The 18,138-nt window shown below is 42.5% G+C and overlaps 2 protein-coding genes and 1 long non-coding RNA gene across 4 annotated transcripts; 2 read left to right on the top strand and 1 right to left on the bottom strand.

Annotated features, from left to right (window-relative positions):
- Positions 1–662: 662 nt before the first annotated feature.
- LOC125001007 (growth/differentiation factor 8-like) lies at positions 663–4,822 on the bottom strand. The gene is made up of 4 exons (XM_047576907.1): positions 4,664–4,822; positions 3,602–3,933; positions 2,854–3,224; positions 663–2,638 (listed from the first exon to the last, which is right to left on the bottom strand). Exons 1-4 carry the CDS (start codon positions 4,696–4,698, stop codon positions 2,258–2,260), a joined length of 1,119 nt encoding a protein of 372 aa, XP_047432863.1. The 5' UTR covers positions 4,699–4,822; the 3' UTR covers positions 663–2,257.
- An 11-nt stretch (positions 4,823–4,833) lies between these two features.
- LOC125001062 lies at positions 4,834–6,720 on the top strand. The gene is made up of 2 exons (XR_007111469.1): positions 4,834–4,980; positions 5,058–6,720. It is a non-coding gene; the product is annotated as an uncharacterized LOC125001062 (long non-coding RNA).
- A 5,363-nt stretch (positions 6,721–12,083) lies between these two features.
- Positions 12,084–17,497, top strand: LOC125000986. Of its 2 annotated transcripts, none has more exons than XM_047576833.1 (19): positions 12,084–12,190; positions 12,456–12,513; positions 12,603–12,703; positions 12,944–13,156; positions 13,236–13,316; positions 13,423–13,528; positions 13,625–13,721; positions 13,822–14,059; positions 14,152–14,296; positions 14,393–14,492; positions 14,567–14,629; positions 14,719–14,921; positions 15,001–15,135; positions 15,213–15,400; positions 16,142–16,296; positions 16,378–16,623; positions 16,702–16,864; positions 16,948–17,037; positions 17,148–17,497. In XM_047576833.1, the coding sequence occupies exons 2-18, from the start codon at positions 12,474–12,476 to the stop codon at positions 17,035–17,037; spliced, it is 2,364 nt and encodes a 787-aa protein (XP_047432789.1). In that variant the 5' UTR covers positions 12,084–12,190; positions 12,456–12,473; the 3' UTR covers positions 17,148–17,497. The 2 variants fall into 2 exon arrangements, with proteins under 2 accessions (XP_047432789.1, XP_047432790.1); XM_047576834.1 differs by having other exon boundaries at positions 13,625–13,724; positions 13,828–14,059.
- Positions 17,498–18,138: the final 641 nt, after the last annotated feature.

Below are 18,138 nucleotides of genomic sequence, written 5' to 3'. Positions count from 1 at the left end.
CAGGCCCAATATATAATAATAATTGTTCACAACTATCAATTATGGCTCGAGAATAGGCTTTGTTTTTATTTCAAATCAATTAGCAGAAACAAATAGGCTAATCCTATATATATATATATCAGAATAAGATAAAACAGAAGATATTTTATACACATATGGTGCGTTTCATAGATTATTTCCCCTGTTAGAATTATTCTAACAAGTGTTATAATTGTTAAAGATTGAGTAAAGTTAAAGTTTGATCTTTCAGTCTGTCGTGATGAGGAGCTGGAACTGGTCTGTTCTTATTTTAAAAGGTCATAAAAAGAAAAGAAAACAAAAAAAAGCCTTGTATGTAGTTAGAAAAATATGAACACGCTGTTAATTAACATAAAATCTAAATAATGAAGCTGTTATAATGACCTACAGTTAGTTATTATGAGTTTACTTCAACACATCTAGGTTGAAATTTGAATAGTTCATTCTTCGTAGTTATACACAAAGACAGAACAAAACCCCAGGGCCCACATGTCTTTTGAGAAATATCCAAAACACACACTCAGCATTTCATGAACTACTTGAAAATAAACCTTTTACCAGTAAAATGAGCTTTGGCGCCCCCGTGTAGCAGAAATGGATAACTGCTCCAAATATGTGGTCACATGTAAATAACAACAAAAACATTAATGCAACACAAAATTATATTTATTAAAAACTAAAATAATATATATTTGGAAGTTTTGTGTAACACAAGAGTTTTGTTTCTCTAATGGGTTTTTCAAATAACATTAAACTGCACTGGAGTTATTTTAATGCTAAATAAAAGAAAAGTGACAATATCTGTAGAAATAAACACAATGAAATCATAGAAATAAGATGCAACCACTAGATGACACTTTTTTTTTTACGGATGAAATTTCAAATATGCACCAGCGGAGGTTTTGCAGAAAGGTTGCAGCAACAACAAAAACAAAAAAAAAGTTGAAGAAGTTAACTCAAGTTCACAACAGAACCTCCACCAGCATGAATCATCACTGGTGGACATTCTGTTCCAACGGCAGAACAAAGACTTTTGGGTCAGAACCCCCCGTGAAGCACAACAACAGCCAGGACATCTGCACTTGGCTTCAAATTGAGTGGAAGCCTCCCTCTGAGATCACAGTTTCTACTCTCACACTTAAATATTAGATGTTGGAGCCCGAAATTCCAAAGGCATTTATGCACCAATCGTACGAGCTGGAGAGGATTTCTACGTTTCTGGAAAACATTCTCATTTTCTTGAGATTTCTGCTCCATGGAGAGAAGGTTAGGATCAATATCTGACAACTGGTTGTGCATCATGGTGTTGGTTCCAACACAGTTCCAACACCCAAAAGATGCTCCATCCACAAGAAAGTTAACACTAATTTGTTTAGGTTAAAGAAGAATCCTGCAAATGTGCGTCACACATAAAACACAAAGAAGTCAAACTACAATGAGATTTGTTGGATGTAATGCACCAAGATAATTTGCGACGCACCAGAAATACAAGAATAAAGACAAAAATGTGAAAATGTTCCAATGAAGGCACTCAACTTTTAACTGTCTCAAACACAAATTCACCAAAACTGATCATTTTCCGGCTCCAGCACCAGAACACATGACGTCATGAAGGAGGCAGGTCATTCCAGTTCAAATACGTACCGCACGAGCCACCACGACGAAACAAAGGCTCAACACTGAACAACACACACCTGCAACAACGTCCATTAAAAAAAAATTTAAAAAAAAAACTTGATCATTTTCGCTGTGTCACTGTGATGCTCTTGGGAAGTGATCACAGCGAGAAGGACAGGGAGGGACGACGTGTCGGCTCAGAGTCACTCAGTTCATGTTTTTTAAAATAAAGGCGCACGTGGAAGACGCCCTGCAGGGTTTGCTCCGGTCAAAGCTCAAATCAGGGCAGATTTACATATAAAAGGAGGACAGGAAGCAGCAGGAGTGAAAGTCTTGTTTCATGTGAACACATGTTGAGTGAAAATGTTATTTTAGCATCTTTTGTCATATTTTAAATTTCCTGTCTTTGCGTGTATTTGGCTTTTTTTTTTTAAAAAAAAGTACAAAACTAAAAGAATAACTTCAGAATCCCACTTCCTTGGAGAAAAAAAAATCCTCAAAACCTGCTCATTTTTTTGTGCTCTGAAACTACTGCATCACATTTTCTTGAACGTTTTCACACTTTTGCTGAGGGCTGAGCTTCTGTTATTGGCCTTAGCTCCTGCGGGAGGCCTGGTTTTCTTCAGGAGCAGCCGCAGTGGTCCACCACCATGGACGGGATCTTTCCGTAGATGATCTGCTCCTTGCGGTTGAAGTAGAGCATGTTGATGGGCGACATCTTGGTGGGCGTGCAGCAGGGCCCCGCGGTGCCCCGTGGGTTGGCCTTGTTCACCAGGTGTGCGTGTGGATATTGCTGCAGGTGCATGAACTCACACTCCCCTGAGCAGTAGTTGGCCCGGTAGCGTTTGGGCGCGATGATCCAGTCCCAGCCGAACTCCTCAAAGTCCACGGTGAGCGGGTAGCGACAGCAGCGCGTCTCCGCAGATTCCTCGTCACAGTTGAGGCCCGAGTCTCTCCGAGATCTCTTCAGATTGTCAAGTATCTTCACCTCAATGAACGGTTGCTGGAAACGAATGAAGAAATTAGAAATGTGCCTGCAACAAGTCTTTAAGAATGTTTTCTGTGCGACTTTGGAACTCAACAAGCACCATGCATCACTATGCATTACTTTTCTCATTCATTCAGTCCCACTAGATCAAAGTAACAAAGTTTCCAGAACAAATTTGAAGCGTATGGGTTTAATTTTTATGTTAATATTTTGATCTGTGTTGCACTCACCAGTCCTTCCTCTCCGGGTTCTGCTGAGGTGACAGCCAGGTCCTCTCCTTTGGAGTCATAAGCGTTGATCTCTATTCCGTAGTTGGTTTCTGGCTGACGGAGCCAGGCCTGCAGCAGAGACTTGATGTCGATGCTCTGCCAGGAACCGGCGCCGGTGTCGGTGTCGATCTTCAGGGAGCGCACCCGCACACGGGTGTTGTTTCCTTCCTTCCCAGGTTTGAGGCGAGAAATCTGCAGGAAGACGGTTGTGACCATGTCGGCGGGACGCAGGTGAACCCACAGCTGAGCGCTCAGGATGTTCTTGGGCTGGATCTTTGGACTGAGGCTGAACAGACAACAAGACGACAGCTCGTCCTGGGCGATCAGATTGGCTGGAAGAAATCATTCATATGAAATGTTAAAGTGTCTTGTCATATGCAAATAATTCGACTGGAACCTACATGTTTACAACAGCACGGCCTGGATAAGAGTGAAATGTGGGGAGATATTTGTAAGAAGATGTATAACTTTTTACAGCAGTGATAGTCTACAACACAGAAAAGTAAAATGTGTCCAGATGGTGGCACAGAGGAAATGTCACACTTATATAAACACTACATATGAAAAGGAAAAACAATAATAGGGAACCGTCTCCATAATACTGTTTTACGCACACTATTTACGCAAGGACTTCGCACTTTACGCACAACACGCACCGAGTAAAATAAGACAAAACACATTGAAACTTTCTTTGGTCGGGTTTAGTTACTCTTGGTGGCCATGGTGATGATGGTCTCCGTCGTCGCGTGGTCCTCGTCTTCCACCCGCGGGTCGTACTGGTCCAGTAGCTGGGTCAGAGGAGGCGCTTTGGGGAGCAGCTGGCGGATCATGTCCCGGCTGATGTTGGGCGCCTGTTCCAGGCGCAGGATGCTGAGGATCTGCGACTTGATGCTGTGGAGCCTCATCTGTTTGCTGTGCTCCCGGAAGTCACAGGCTGAGCACTGCTCCCCGCTCTCCGCCAGCAGCTTGGAGGTCTGGTTCATCTCCAAGGCGAAACCCGCAGAGAAGAAGAAGACGGTCAGGCGGAGGAAGAGGAGCATCCTGAAGAGAAGAACAAGTCAGAGGGATGACGCTGTCTGATATGCATCTGTCCCCGAGCCTCAGGACTTTATGATTGGCTGCAAAAGGGGTCTTTCTCCTACGAGTGAAATTTTAAAGCGGTAGCAGTACTTTTGTACGTTCAGTAGAATTTAAATTAACTGTGGCTTTAATGAGCTTTGATGTAAAATCTCAGAGGTAGATAATAATAAAACGGACTTTTTAACATTTATTCCTCAGTTTGTGATCTGAACATCAGAGTATAATCAGGGAAAAAATGGTGAAAAATGGAAATAAGCCTCTAAAAGAAAGAAAAGCACACATGTCGTGGCTGTGGCTGCACTCAGAGAGATTAATTTTACTAAAATAAAAAATGCATTTTCCGCGCTCTAGAAGTCGTGTTGTTGCCACCAGATGGCACCACTCCACCCGTGTCCACGTGTAGAGCTCACTCACCCCCACTCACCTGCTCAAATCACCAAGCAATGATTTTTTTTTCTCAACACAACTTTTTAAGCATGTATAATGTGAAGTAAACGTCAGCAGCATGATTTGAAACTGCTGTGATTTAATGAACCGACTAAATTTGAAGTTTTCACTAATAGTTACACATATTCAAATAATCAGTGTGTAGGAAACTCACCCAAACTGTCCACACCTGAAGTGTTTTGTCATTTCATAACAAGACACAGATCTACTAACTTAACTGGTGTGAAGAAATGACATAACTCACCCAAACTGTAAAAACACCACTAATAGAAGACACATGGGCACGACACTATAAATCAATATCTACTTGACTAAATATTTATTTTTCCATTTAACGGTGACTTTTAGGGAGTCTGACGTTATCTGCTCCTCCCACCAAACAGCAGCAGCAGCAGCAGGAGCCTGTTTATCAGCTGCTCTGGAGGTCAGAGACCTTAAATTAGTAGCTGCGGCTCAGAGCAGCAGGTAAAGGATTAAAATGCTGGGACGCCTCTTTCTTCTCGGATGTTTGGTGACCAGTGAAGGCTGCTGTGAGTCAAACGACCTTCGTTTTATCTGCAGGTAATGAAATGTTTCTTAAAGTGGTAGGAAGTCTGTTTGGGTGGAAGAGTTTAAAATGTTGGTACGATTCTTCCCAGCAGCAGCACTGGTTCTGAGAAGTGGACGGCTCCTCGGTGAATATGGGATGTAATGAATCCAGATGCAGGACTTCAGCCGGTTCAGACGAAGTGAAGGAGTCTGTTTCCTATAAACACGAAACACAGGAGTTTGTGAAGGACGCACGCGAGGCTGAGTGTCTTCTAAGTTCAGCTGACTGCTGCCCGTCGGCTCCTCCTGCCGCCAGCAGGGCGGTGCTGGACTTTGCCCAGAGGATGTCAGAGGACGTGGTTGCTCAGGCTCTGCAGCTCTGCTGGGAGGTGAAGATTCGATACGAGGAGCTGCCTTTCATCGACACTGAATGTGAATATATGATATGAAGAGACAGGAGCTTCATGCGCCTGGACAGAAGCCGTGCTTAAGATGAAACTGGTGAAAATGCCGGGACGTCACCTGAACCTGTAATTTTACAGGAATGTAGCTGCTCGTCGCAGATCTTCTGTCCACACCTGAAGTGTTTTGTCATTTCATAACGAGACAAGTTTCAGTCAAGAATAAGATGATTTTGTTTTCAGTGGCAGATTCATCATGTTAACCTCTAATGAGCCTGTGTGAGCTTTATCCTCCTGCTTTCTACCACTTGATGTCACTAGCGACTAGATTTCTCCCGCTCACCCACACAAAGACATGTTGAAAGACGCTAACTTTATGTTTTTCTGCCATGAACTAATAATTCCCAGCAAATAACCCATGAACAGGTGGTAAACACGGAGCCGACCGTATGTCGGAGAATGACGTGGGAAAATGACATGTGTGAGACACTCGTTGAACAGGACGACCTCGTCCTTCACCTTGTTTACTGTACAGAGTTTCTGTAGAGATGAAACGTAATCAGAGTCGGGTTCAGGCAATGAGAGGATTTCATGTCAGCAACAACAACAAAAAACTATTTTCATTTGATGCATGTTTTAAAATCCACATTTTACGACTGACTATACATATATGTCCAAGAGAGCCTTTATATTAACATATGTGTCAATGCGTGATGAAGTTGTGTAACTTTAAGGATGTTACTTTATTTTCTAACTCATTACATCTGTTCCTGTCGTTTGACAGTAAGACTTTCTGCACTCGTTACCTTTTTATGCCCACGTACGAAACTATTTGAATCCAGTTTTCCAGTCCAAGCAGGCAGGCAGACAGTCTCCTCATCTGACTTTCACCTTAACCGACTCTGCAGCCACACCCCAGGGTGTGGATCACAGATGCGTTCTATGCGTTTCGTTCACAACAAAGAAGCTCATCTGGGAGGTCTCAGTAATCCAGGCCATAAAGGACTTGTTTCTACAAGAAAACGCTTTGACTTTCATTCACTTTTTAATCCTTCAAACTGGGCTTGTAAAGAAATGATCGTACACCAGGAGACGGTTCAGTTTTTTATTCCGTTTAAGAGCAGAAACACACCTTAAACCATTTTCATTGTGCATAAACTGATACACTACAGAGTGTTCACTCTTTCAGTTTAAAGCTTGTTTGGTTACGATAAACGAAGGTTCAGAGTCAGGTTAGTGTAAACTGCCTTCACATCATCTATCTTTTAACAAATGTTTCATAGGAAAAGTAGTTTTCAGGAGGTCGGCTGGTCTTCTCCCTGGAAGGATGAAATAAGACACAAATAAAATGAGGGTTTCTGTGAGTAATCCAGTCAGCTGGTCGAGGAGGAATATGTGGATCTGATGTTTGACTTTCTTTGATGAACTCACCTGTATCCTCCTTTCTACCAGTGTCCTCCTCTTCCACGCCCACGCCCGTGACCATGACCCCGGCCGTGCTTGTGCTTGTGGCCATGTTTTTTACGGTGGCCGCCGCCATCACTTTCACTGCCGCTTCCGCTTCCGCTTCCGCTTCCACTTCCGCTCCCTCCGCTTTGGCGTCGGCGGGGGCTTCCGCCGCCGCTGCCACGGCGATGGCGATCGGGGCTGTGCCCGCGGTCCTGGTCACGGTCGGGGCTGCATTCCCTGCGGTCGCCATGGCGGTCACGTCCATGGCGATCGCCCCCGTGATGGTCGTCTCCGTGGCGATCGTCCCTACGATGATCATCTCCGTGGTGGCCACCTCCTCCGTGGCTACCGTCTCTTCCATGGTCCTGTTGAGGCCCATGACCTGCATCATGGCCTCCATGGCCTCCATGGGATCCCTGGCCCCCCTGGCCCCCCTGGCCCCCATGGGATCCCTGACCCCCATGGGATCCCTGGCCCCCATGGGACCCCTGGCCCCCCTGACCCCCCTGGGACCCTGGCTGGGGGCCCAGGTCGTAGCCTGATGGGTGGTTGTCTGTAGGAGCGCCAATAAAAAAACAATAAGTTGACTTTCACGGTCATAGAGTTTGTCCAGTAAACGAAGAGATGAACTTACCTGAACTGGTGCTGAACATTTCTGTGTCTGTCGACCGTCTGTGATCACTTTGATACTAAATGAAAGGAAAGAGGGAGGTGCCTATTCATATTTCAGTTGAACCGGTTTGACACGACAAGAATTAAATTAAAGGCTCGGCAGCTCATTATGTGGAGCTTTCTCGACCTTTTATAAACTAAAACGTTGAGCCGTTCATTTCCCTGTTTTCTTTTTGAAGTGTAAACAGGTTTACTCTCAATTATGACGAAAATATTCATCTGTTCGTTGTCGAGTTCAATTATCATCATCATCAAAAATGTCACTGCTGCCACAAAACTTTAATGCAAAAGCAATTTATATCTTTAGCTTCTAATGACTGAAGCCTTTTGTCTAAAACCCGTATGTCTGATCACAGAAAATCTCATCATGTACTCACTTGATCTGAAGTGCAGTCAACGGCTTCACTTTCTGTTCTGAAGGGAGGATGCACGGTGGTTTATGGGCACTATCTCACTCAGCTGCATTCCTCTGTCCTGGCGTGAGTGTGCAGGGTAGCTAAGGTAAAGGGAAATAATGCACATCGCACAAAGAATGAATGTGGTCGGGTGAAAGGATGGAAGCACAAAGAAGAAAAATCACATGGGCTTCACACACCTTATATTCTTTATTATTAAAGCAAATGATTCTCCCCACTATGTGACTCAAAGGTCAGGGGATAGAGAGATAATTATAATATCTGAAAAACATTTTTAAAAGCTGTTCTTAATGTACATATGTCCAACTTTTAATAAAAAATAAATTCAAATATTCATTGTAAAAACATAAACAGTATATAAAACAAAAAGAACAATTATTAACTGGTGTATTTTGAATGTGAATAATAATAATAATAATAATAATAATAATAATAATAATAATAATAGTTCAGGATCGCCACCTAGTGGACAGGCCCAGTGGGAGGTTACATCTCAGTCCTTGTTTAAGTAGTATAGGCGAATGCTCAGGGCGCCGTGGCCTCTAGGGGGCGCCACAAACTCGAGAAAGTAGTTATTACTATTAACTCTTGAAATGGAAGGCGATGCCCAATGAATGTGACTACAACTGATAATACCAAATAAGAGTTTCCTGCTTTTAATAGTCAAAATGCTTTTCACCCTGTTATGTATCAGATTTTTAACCCTATGGCGTTCATTGTGTTTATCATCATTATTATTATTATTATTACATTCCCACATTACATAATAAACTGCAGTTCATTGCTTCTTTGCATCTACTAATCATACAATCATGCACATAGTTTTGCATATAGTTGTATTTTTGTATATTATTATTTTATTTAGTTTTTGTATATAGTCATTGCATAGCGTAAATGCAGAGTAAATAGAGTTAGTGTGTGCAAACTGTATTTAGAATAGATTATTTTTTATTTATTTACTTATTTACAGGATTATTGTTATTATTATTTAGTCTAATATTTAAATCTCACTCTATTAATAATTTTTGGCTCAATTTCAATTCAATTTCTATTCCCTTTTCGATAATTAATATTAACTCCATCTATTCTAAGAGAATAGAAATTGGCCAAAATCAAAGAAGAATGCTCTAAAAATTATGACCTGCTTTGCATGTAAGCTTTCTGAGTGAATGTCACTAAAATGTTGAAAGCACTGAAAGGCCCCCGAGGTAAACCCCAGAATACCTCCTTTTGACAATTCTTAAGCAGAGGAATGAGTTAAGACTGTGAGTGCTATTGTGTGCTTCGTGTAGAAAAGGGCTGTAAATGAAAGTATAGTTTGACTCCAGGTCAGTGAGCACATAACTCAAGCTTCCCAGAACAGCAGCACAAATATTTGGGGTTATTTGCCTCGGTCTTGTTCTCCGTATCTCTGTATCTGCACTCTACCTTAACCCAACAGATGACACTTCTTTAATTTAATAATGATTTATGATGTTGATAAGTGGATTGTTGTATAATGTGTGTATAATATTTAGAAATATTGTGTATTAATGTCTTAAACCTGACACCAAGGATTCAAAGTCTTTGACTGCATGGTAGTAATAGTAGCTCTTCTTAGCTTCCTAGCTAACAGTGGCTTCATAGCCTCGAAGCTAATAGTAGCTCATCTTAGCTTCATATCATCTCATCTTAGCTTCCTAGCATCCAAGCTAATAGTAGCTCCTCCTAGCCTCCTAGCATCCCAGCTAATAGCAGCTCCTCTTAGATTCCTAGCATCCTACCTAATAGTAGCTCCTTTTAGCTTCCTAGCATCCCAGCTTATAGTCGCTCATCTTAGCTTCTTAGCATCCTAGCTAATAGTAGCTCCTCCCAGTTTCCTAGCATCCCAGCTAATCGTAGGTCCTCTTTGCTTCCCAGCTAATAAAAGTTCTTCCTAGCTTCCTAGCATCCCAGCTAATAGTAGTTCCTCCTAGCTTTCTAGCATCCCAGCTGATAGTAGCTCCTCCTAGCCTCCCAGCTAATAAAAGCTCTTCTTAACTCTCTAGCCTCTCAGATAATAGTAGATCCTCTTAGCTTCCTAGCATCCTAGCTAATAGTAGCTCCTCCTAGTTTCCTAGCGTCGCAGCTAATAGTAGCTCCTCTTAGCTTCCCAGCTAATAAAAGTTATTCCTAGCTTCCTAGCATCCTAGCTAATAGTAGCTCATCCTAGCTTCCTAGCATCCCAGCTAATAGTAGCTCATCCTAGCTTCCTAGCAGCCCAGCTAATAGTAGCTCCTCTTAGCTTCCCAGTTAATAAAAGTTTTTCCTAGCTTCCTAGCATCCCAACTAATAGTAGCTCCTCCTGACCTTCCAGCTAATGAAAGCTTTGAGCTAATAGTAGCGTTAGGTATTTTGTGAGCTTTTTAGATGTTACCTCTGGCAGTGGTCACAAGATGAAACCCCCCCAGGAAAAAATGGTCAGCTCAGTACACTAGAATGTTGTTTTGCAGATATTTTGGTTCAAAGACAGTTGTAAAAGAACATTCTGAGGCAAGTCAACTTGACATATATGAGATTAAATATTACTTTGTAGGCAACGCAGCCCTACGTAGCCAAGCCCAGCAAACTAAAAAGACTTTCACAAATGTTTAAATATAAGATATGAATAAAAGGAAACAGTAAAACTGACGTTTTGTATCTTTTAAATCAGAATCTGAATTATTTTATTAATCCCAAGGCGAAATTAGTTTTCAGTCGATATATACACCATATATACGTATAAATTAAAAGTTAAAATCACATTTGAATCTGTATTTTCCCCTCAGTTATGTGGATTTATTATATAACAAAAGCGAATTTAAGGAAGATCGTCCCTTTTTGGAGGAGCAAAGCTGTCCGTTCACATCTGTCACAAACTGATCAAAGTCGCCTGAAGTTCTCAGGCCTCAGCTCTCAAGGCGTCATTAGGTGAGAATGCTTTTTTATTGTGTTTTTAGCAATTATCTAAAGCTTGGAGGAATTGTGTGTGTGTGTGTGAGTGTGATGGATGTGTAATTATAGAGGAATGGCTAACAGAGAAAAGAGGTCACACTCTTAATGATCAGTTTTGGTCAAAGGACACAAGATGTGAAACTTTATTTAAATTCAGCTTCAGTTTTATCACCAGCGGTGCATGTTTGTCACTTGTAAATGTTTCAGATCATCAAACAAAGTTAAATATAAAAGATGAAGGCAACACAAGTGAACACAAATCCAGTTTTAAAATGAAGGTTTTTATTATTAAGGGGAAAAAAATAAAAAAGCAAAAAAAGCAAAGACTCACTGAAGTCATTGCAAATGCTTTATTGTAGTTGCTGCTGCTAAGGGTGGAGCAACCAGTTATTAGGTTTAGGGACTTAATAACAAAAACCTTCATTTTTCTGTGTTTACTTGTGTTATCTTTGACATTCAAACATTTAAATTTGTTCGATGCTCTGAATCATTTAAGTGCGACTAACATGCAAAAAGAAAGAAAGAAAGAAAGAAAGAGAGAAATCAGGAAGGGGACGAACACTTTTTCAGAAATGTTTCATCATTTGTAAGATACACAACTTGTGCCCATGTGTAAACACATTATATAAGCTGAGGCTTTTATAGTTTCTGAGCTTTTGAACAGACGACCGTAGCTCCAAAACGTGCCACACGCAGCTTCAGTATTTATGTTGTATCAATCTGTACAATTACAGTTTGCTGTGCACTCGATCAATATAGACTAAGAATGAATTATATTTTAATGATTAATCGTATTTATTAAGGGGTTAATGACAGCATTGTTTTCTTTAAATGTTCTTTTTCTTCTGCACCTTCAGTTTTCGTGTGTGTTCTTAATTTGTTCTCAATTAATCGAAGCTCGTTTACGCAGGAGACGACGACCATCAAAATATCTTTCAGTAAAAGTCAGACAAGCTGCAAAAACTGCCCTTTGGTTTAACAGTGTTAACCATCCTGTGTAACTTGTACGAAACATGCACTTAGTGCTCACACCCGTTCACAAATGCGTTTGCTGAAATCCATCACATACTGACCACATTTTCCGAGGCATGTTAAAGATTGTGAATTGCTGCGCCCATGAATTCTCCCTCAAGTCATCTTTCATTATTCTATTTTTTTTTTTTTTTTTGACTTTAACAAGACGAGCCAGTTCAGGAGGTTAAACGATTCAAGTGCGTTTTCTCAGGGTCGCAGGCAACACACTTCTGTATAAATAGACTGAGACGGACACGGAGGACAAACACATCTCCCTGAGAGCTGAGACGTCAGGTTTCCTCCTGCTGAGAGTCTCCTCCGAACTCCAACTCCCCGACGGTAAGACACGCTGAACATTTTCCCTCCATCCACCTGGACTGAATGGAGATGATGCTCGTTTCCTTTTTCCTTTTTGACTTTCAAATAACTTTAAGATGTGTCGCAAATAAAGACACTTTTACTTCCCAAGCAAGTTCTTTGGGCGAATTTATTTATTTTATTTTTGCACAGACTTGAGCTTGTAATTATTTGCATGATGCTGCAGCCGAGCATGAGTCCAGTATTTACTGTCACAGACGTGCTTTGACTTTGTTTGCTCTTGCAGCTTGTACCGTGGGGCTCCATGATGTCTAAACCAGACATGCTGCTGCTGCTTCTGGCAGGTGAGGCTCAGTCCACAGTCATTCTCCAAACCATGGATTTACTGTGTGGAGGCTCACGTTTGGTTCTTGCCCTCATCTTCTTTCCGCAGTCGCTGCCAGTCAGCTCGACCTTTCTGTCTCCATGGCTGTAGAGACGAACATCAGCGCGTGTCCCATCACCTTTTATGGCTTTGAATTCACGGAGATGCATGTGAGTAGGACTGAGCCACGTGGATCCAAGTGGATTTAAATGTATAATTACCGCGAATAAATATGTATATTTACTGAGATTTCTCTTTCTTTTCATGTACTTGGACTCACCATGTGCAGTCAAACACTTGTTCACTTATTATTCTTCTTATTGCCTACTTTTCTCCGGGAGACTTTGAGTAGGAGCTGCTGTAATTGGATTAATGAAGTGATTGTGATGTATGCGTCTCTGTTTCTGCAGGTGTCCTACAACAACTCGTTGGCCAAGATCTGCTTCGGCTCGTCTGGGAAAGAGTGCCTCCTGTTTAAGGATCAAAACATCGACGGCGCGACCGTGGAGATAAAGTCTAACACAACAAACAACAGCTCATCAGTCCACCAGGCTCTGCCGGCCTTCACGTCTGCCTCCAGCTGCTGGGTTGAAGTTGCTCTGCATCTTAGAACAAATGTGCACGTGAGTAGCTTCTTTTCTTGTTCTTGTTTTTTTTTGCATCGAAACGTCTCTGAAGCGGCTCCTTTCGTTCTTTTCACAGCTGCTGGTTTCAATGTACAACTTTGGAGTCCAAACAGCTGTACAAGTCACTGCCACAATTCTCTACAACGAGACACGCGTTGTAAGTTTTATCTTAAATGGTATTTGAGAGCCTTTGATCACCTTCGTCGTGAAATAAGACGAAGGCTGGATGGTCGTGAATTAGTTTCTGTCTATTTCTGATGCAGAACGTGACGGCGGTGGTGGATGAAACCCTCCTGGGTTCATGGTCCTTTGCGACGGCTGAAGCACAGAACGATGTTTTCTTTGATGTGAGCGGATGCAGACTCTCAGGTGAAGGGGACGAATCAGAACCTAACATTGCTGCTCTTATTGATGATGATGATGATGATGATGATGTAATGCTCTAAGTTTTGTGTCACCCCCCAGAAGGCCCAGTGCCTGCCTCTTCAACAGTATCCATTAAAGAAACCTGCTCCACTTTAGAATGCAACGCATCTGCAGTCCTCACAACCATCAGCTCTGGGTGAATACATCCGCTGTAGATTCACATATATTATCTGTTTCAGATTTGACTCCCCTTGCAGACATGAAAAAGTCCCATCGTCCGTTTCCCTCTCCTGCAGGTGTCCTCCATCCAGGGAAGTGTGCACGGTCATCGGCTCCACCGTCGTCAATTTCTACAGCCGAGTCTACACCATCACAAACAGGTGCATGTATATTCTGTTCAGACATCGAACTTTCGTTGTCTCTGCGGCTTTCCTGGAGCGCCACCGTCGGGACGTGGTGTTTCTGGACCATCTGATTCTGTGGCTGGAAAAAGAGTCCGTTCGAATAACTCTGGAGCAAGGAGGGAGGGTTATGGTGAGTAGCGGTGTGTTCATGAAAGCAGGTGGGGATAAATTCACATGCACGTGTTATTTTAAAAATTTTTTTTTTGTGTGTGTGTGCTGCAGATTGGAGACCAAATGCTGGCCCTCAATAGCTCCGCTCAGCGGGTTCACGGCTTGGAGTTCTCAAAGGACAGGAGCGTAGTCACTGTGAACATCCCCGCCGCCAGCATGCAGATCCTGTTTGATGGCATCACTGCACATGTGGCAGGTACCGAGGACAAACAGGATGAAATATTAGCACAATTTCAAAGCTGATTTCAAGGCAGAGTTGCTTATTAACTAATTTACCTGTGACATCAACCAGGAGGTGGGGTTTCAGATACGGGTTTATGTGGCAACGCCAGCGATTACCATGACGTAATAACCCTGAGTGCAGCCAAGGACTTGGATCTCAGCTCCCCCGGGTAAAACTCAGCAAACACATTTGATGTGTCTTGTTGATGTTGCATGGTTCTTAATTATATTATCATCCCTTTAGATGTGAGACTGAGTACAGAGACCCCGTCAAACCTATGGTCAACTGCAGCGACATAACTGAACAGTAAGGAGGCTGGTCATCATTCATTAATGTTCCAGGATGAATTCATTCAAACATCTCATCCGTCGCCCTCGTTCTTCTTTCTGGAACAGCTGCAGTCTCATGAGGCGGGAGCCCTTCAGCGCCTGCCACAACCACACTGACCCGGAGCCCTTCATAGACGCCTGCATAGACACCATGTGCAAATACCCAGACGTGGACGGTCACAGCTGCCAGTTCCTGGAGGCCTACGCCGAGTCCTGCCGCCTGCAAAGCGGCGTGACTCTGACGGGCTGGATGAACACAACCAGCTGCCGTAAGATTCTGGTTTGAAATTTGAGATGGGACGGGAAAGTTAAGGCAGGGAATCTAAGAAGAAATGTTTCTGTCTCCAGCTGATGTCCCTGAGGACTTCTGTCAGGACACGTACTGCAGCCCTCATGAGTTCTGTGGTGAGAAGTTGTACGGTGACACCCGCTGCTTCTGCCGCGCCATTTTTGCCTCCAAGTACCAGCCGACTAATGCTTTAGGTAACGTAAAAACATTAAACTCAATACAAAGACATTCCTAGGAGGATTTTTATATCTTTGTCTTGTTGGTTGTTCAGGTGAACCGACAGTCTGCTTCCAGAACTCTGCCACTCTTACTCTGGCCGGCTGTCTGCTGGAGGACAAAGGCATCGACTACAAGGTCCTACACCTCAACGACGACACCTGCAGCGGCCTCATGGACAACAGGACCCACATGGTGACCTTCAGCTTCGACCGCGTCAACACCTGCGGGACGGAAGTGATGGTGAGTAGCACAAAAAACGTAGACTTATTTAACCTCTTCAGACCCAAGATTTTGTTTTTGTGATGCATTTTGAATTTCTCCAAGGTGGCAGGTAACATGTCCTCATATGTGGACACGGGGATTATTTCACTGTATTAGTGCAGAATTGCAAACAATTCCCTTGACACTGTAGCTTGTAATTATCCAAACTAGAAAAGCACAAATAAACAAGTTATAACAATCCAGTAAAATTTGATGAGGTTTTGTACCTTGTCCATTTTTGTCCCTAAAGAATGAATTCGCTGAAATTAACTTGTGTTTTTACTGGTGAATTGACCCTTTGCTACCACTAGATGGCAGACTAAAGTGTCCACTTTTGAGGACAACAGGTCTAAATCATAGGTCTTCAACAGGGGGGTTGCAAAATCATTGGTTGATGAGACATTTTTATGTATTTTTTTTAAAATTTTCCCCACATATTTGAATTTATTTAAATACACATTAACATGAATCCAACATAGTTTAGTAAAGTGATAAGGAACAGCTTAATATTGGTGTAAAATTATACTTTTCAACACTTCATCTCTCCATCAGTTTGGGGTCTTTGGCCTAAATGAAGCAGAATAAGCTGCACAAACCTAAAACTTAATGTCCACATATGAGGACGCAGGGAGTGAAATTCACGCAAAAATCAGTAAAGAAAAATCTAAATGTGATTGAAGCAGGATTTCTCATCCCATCTCTGCAATTGTCTCCATCCAGATGAACGGAAGTCAAGTCATCTACCACAACACCGTGACGTTGAGGAACAACTCTTTGAACAGTATCATCACCCGCCACGATCAAGTACAGATCGACTTCTCCTGCTTCTACTCGAAGCCACAGGACAAGACTGTGGGCTTCAGGATCAAAGACAGGTGTGTGGAGGCCGGCAGAGAGTCGCCAGCTTGTTAATGTGTAGCAGAAGTGTAATAGGTGTGTGTGTGTGTGTTGTGCAGCTCTGTGATCATGCAGATCGTTTCTGGAGTTTGGAATTACACTCTGATGATGAACGCCTACACCGACCCCGGCCACTCGCAGCTGATTACATCCAGCAGCGAGGTCCTGCTGAACCAGAAGATCTGGGTGGAGCTGAAGACACAGGGGCTGGACGACAAGACCGTCTCCATGGTGATCGACTCCTGCTGGTCCACCGAGCAGCCGTCGCCTGAGGGGAACCCGAAATACGACCTGATCATGAGGGGGTGAGGAAACGCTCAAAGGCCGTGACTTCCACTCGATGTTTCCAGGAGTCGGTGCTGATGTCATAGTGTCTTGTTTAGATGCCCCAACCCCGCGGATAAGACGGTGAGGATGGAGAACAACGGGATGGGAACGTCCAACTACTTCTCCTTCAACATGTTCCAGTTCTCTGGGAAAAGCAATGACGTCTACTTGCACTGCAAACTGAACCTGTGTCTCAAACAAGGAGCGTCCTGCGCCCCGGTGAGCGAACAGGAAACGCTACCCGGAGTAAATGCACGTGGCAAAATGTTACAAGTATTCTAACATGTTGTGTGTTTTTTTAGGTTTGTGGTGCAGGCAGAAGACGCAGATCTCTCATGCCTGTGTATGCAGACACCAACCCAGCCCTCATCACCATGGTCTGGACTAATTAGGTAAACATGATGATTATTATTATCAGGCCTGGGGCAGGTTATTTACCTCACTTCTCAGAGTTATTGTAGTATAACAACAAATAATTAACTAGTTTTATTTGTCTTCACAGATGATGATGAGGAGGAGGAGGAACCTGAAGCCTTGTCTTTGACCATATTATTTTACTACTTAATTAAACGCTGTTATAGGTGATAATCTTTAGTGAAATTGAAGGGTATTATTTTTATTAAGGAAGTGTTGAGTCAGATGATCCGTTGATGAAATTTAAAAGCACAACATGAGGGTGAGAGAAGAACTTTTATGCTCATCTCAAAAGAACCTGTGCTACAGGAAGGTTTCAGGTGAAGGTAAATACTGATGTGAATGTTGAAGTTATTATAAATGAAGGTTTTAACCATGCGTGGACAATTATTCTGTCAGTCAGAATAAATAAATAAATAAATGATTTTGAGTGATTTATCCATTTGTCTGTGTTTCTTTCTTGAGTCACACCATGAACTGAGTCTTTAAAACAAAGAATGAAAAAAAAACAAGAATGACATAAAGAAAACTAGATGGAATTAATGGTTGATGATGCAGGAGTTTGTCACTAGGGGGCGCGCTGACACCATCGGCCACAGAAGTATAAAGGAACCCGATGATGCGAGAGGCAGAAGATATCAGTGACCTGTTGTGTGACGGCAGTAGCTGCTCCGACAGAGAGGACGCTCCTCTGAAATACAAATTAAAATTTAATTTAAAGTCCGCGGAGCCAGAACTGCGCCACCACCTGTTGGAGCTTCAGCTGGGTGGAGAAAGAGAAAGAAGACCTCGGTGGCTTTTTACGCTTTGGAGATTTGGAGAGGAAAATCTGCACAGAGGACAGCTCTTTAAAAGTAAGTAATTGTTTTGTATTTTTTCCCCCCAGGAACGATTCTTGGTGCTATTTCTGTTTTTTTTTTTTTTCTTAAACAAACTTTATCGTCCCACAGTTGGGAAATTACAATTTGCAAGAGCAAACATACAAACATAGGGGCTAGAATAAACAATACAAGTATTGACATGTATCCACAAAGTATTGAATTGTAACAAAATGTATTTAATTGTAACAAAAACTAATT

This window comes from Mugil cephalus, chromosome 23, assembly GCF_022458985.1.
Source record: "Mugil cephalus isolate CIBA_MC_2020 chromosome 23, CIBA_Mcephalus_1.1, whole genome shotgun sequence".
NCBI classification, from domain to species: domain Eukaryota; kingdom Metazoa; phylum Chordata; class Actinopteri; order Mugiliformes; family Mugilidae; genus Mugil; species Mugil cephalus.
Note: the sequence above shows the minus strand (reverse complement) of the source record. Positions and strands in the feature narration are given on the sequence as shown.

Coding starts and splice junctions, on each gene's coding strand:
- LOC125001007 (XM_047576907.1), bottom strand. CDS start 4,698: ATGTGTCTTCTATTAGTGGTGTTTTTACAGTTTGG. Junction 3,934..4,663: donor GTGGTGTTTTTACAGTTTGG/GTGAGTTATGTC, acceptor TCTTCTCTTCAG/GATGCTCCTCTTCCTCCGCC. Junction 3,225..3,601: donor CATCACCATGGCCACCAAGA/GTAACTAAACCC, acceptor GATTTCTTCCAG/CCAATCTGATCGCCCAGGAC.
- LOC125000986 (XM_047576833.1), top strand. CDS start 12,474: ATGATGTCTAAACCAGACATGCTGCTGCTGCTTCTGGCAG. Junction 14,060..14,151: donor AGCAAGGAGGGAGGGTTATG/GTGAGTAGCGGT, acceptor TGTGTGCTGCAG/ATTGGAGACCAAATGCTGGC. Junction 16,624..16,701: donor TACGACCTGATCATGAGGGG/GTGAGGAAACGC, acceptor TGTCTTGTTTAG/ATGCCCCAACCCCGCGGATA.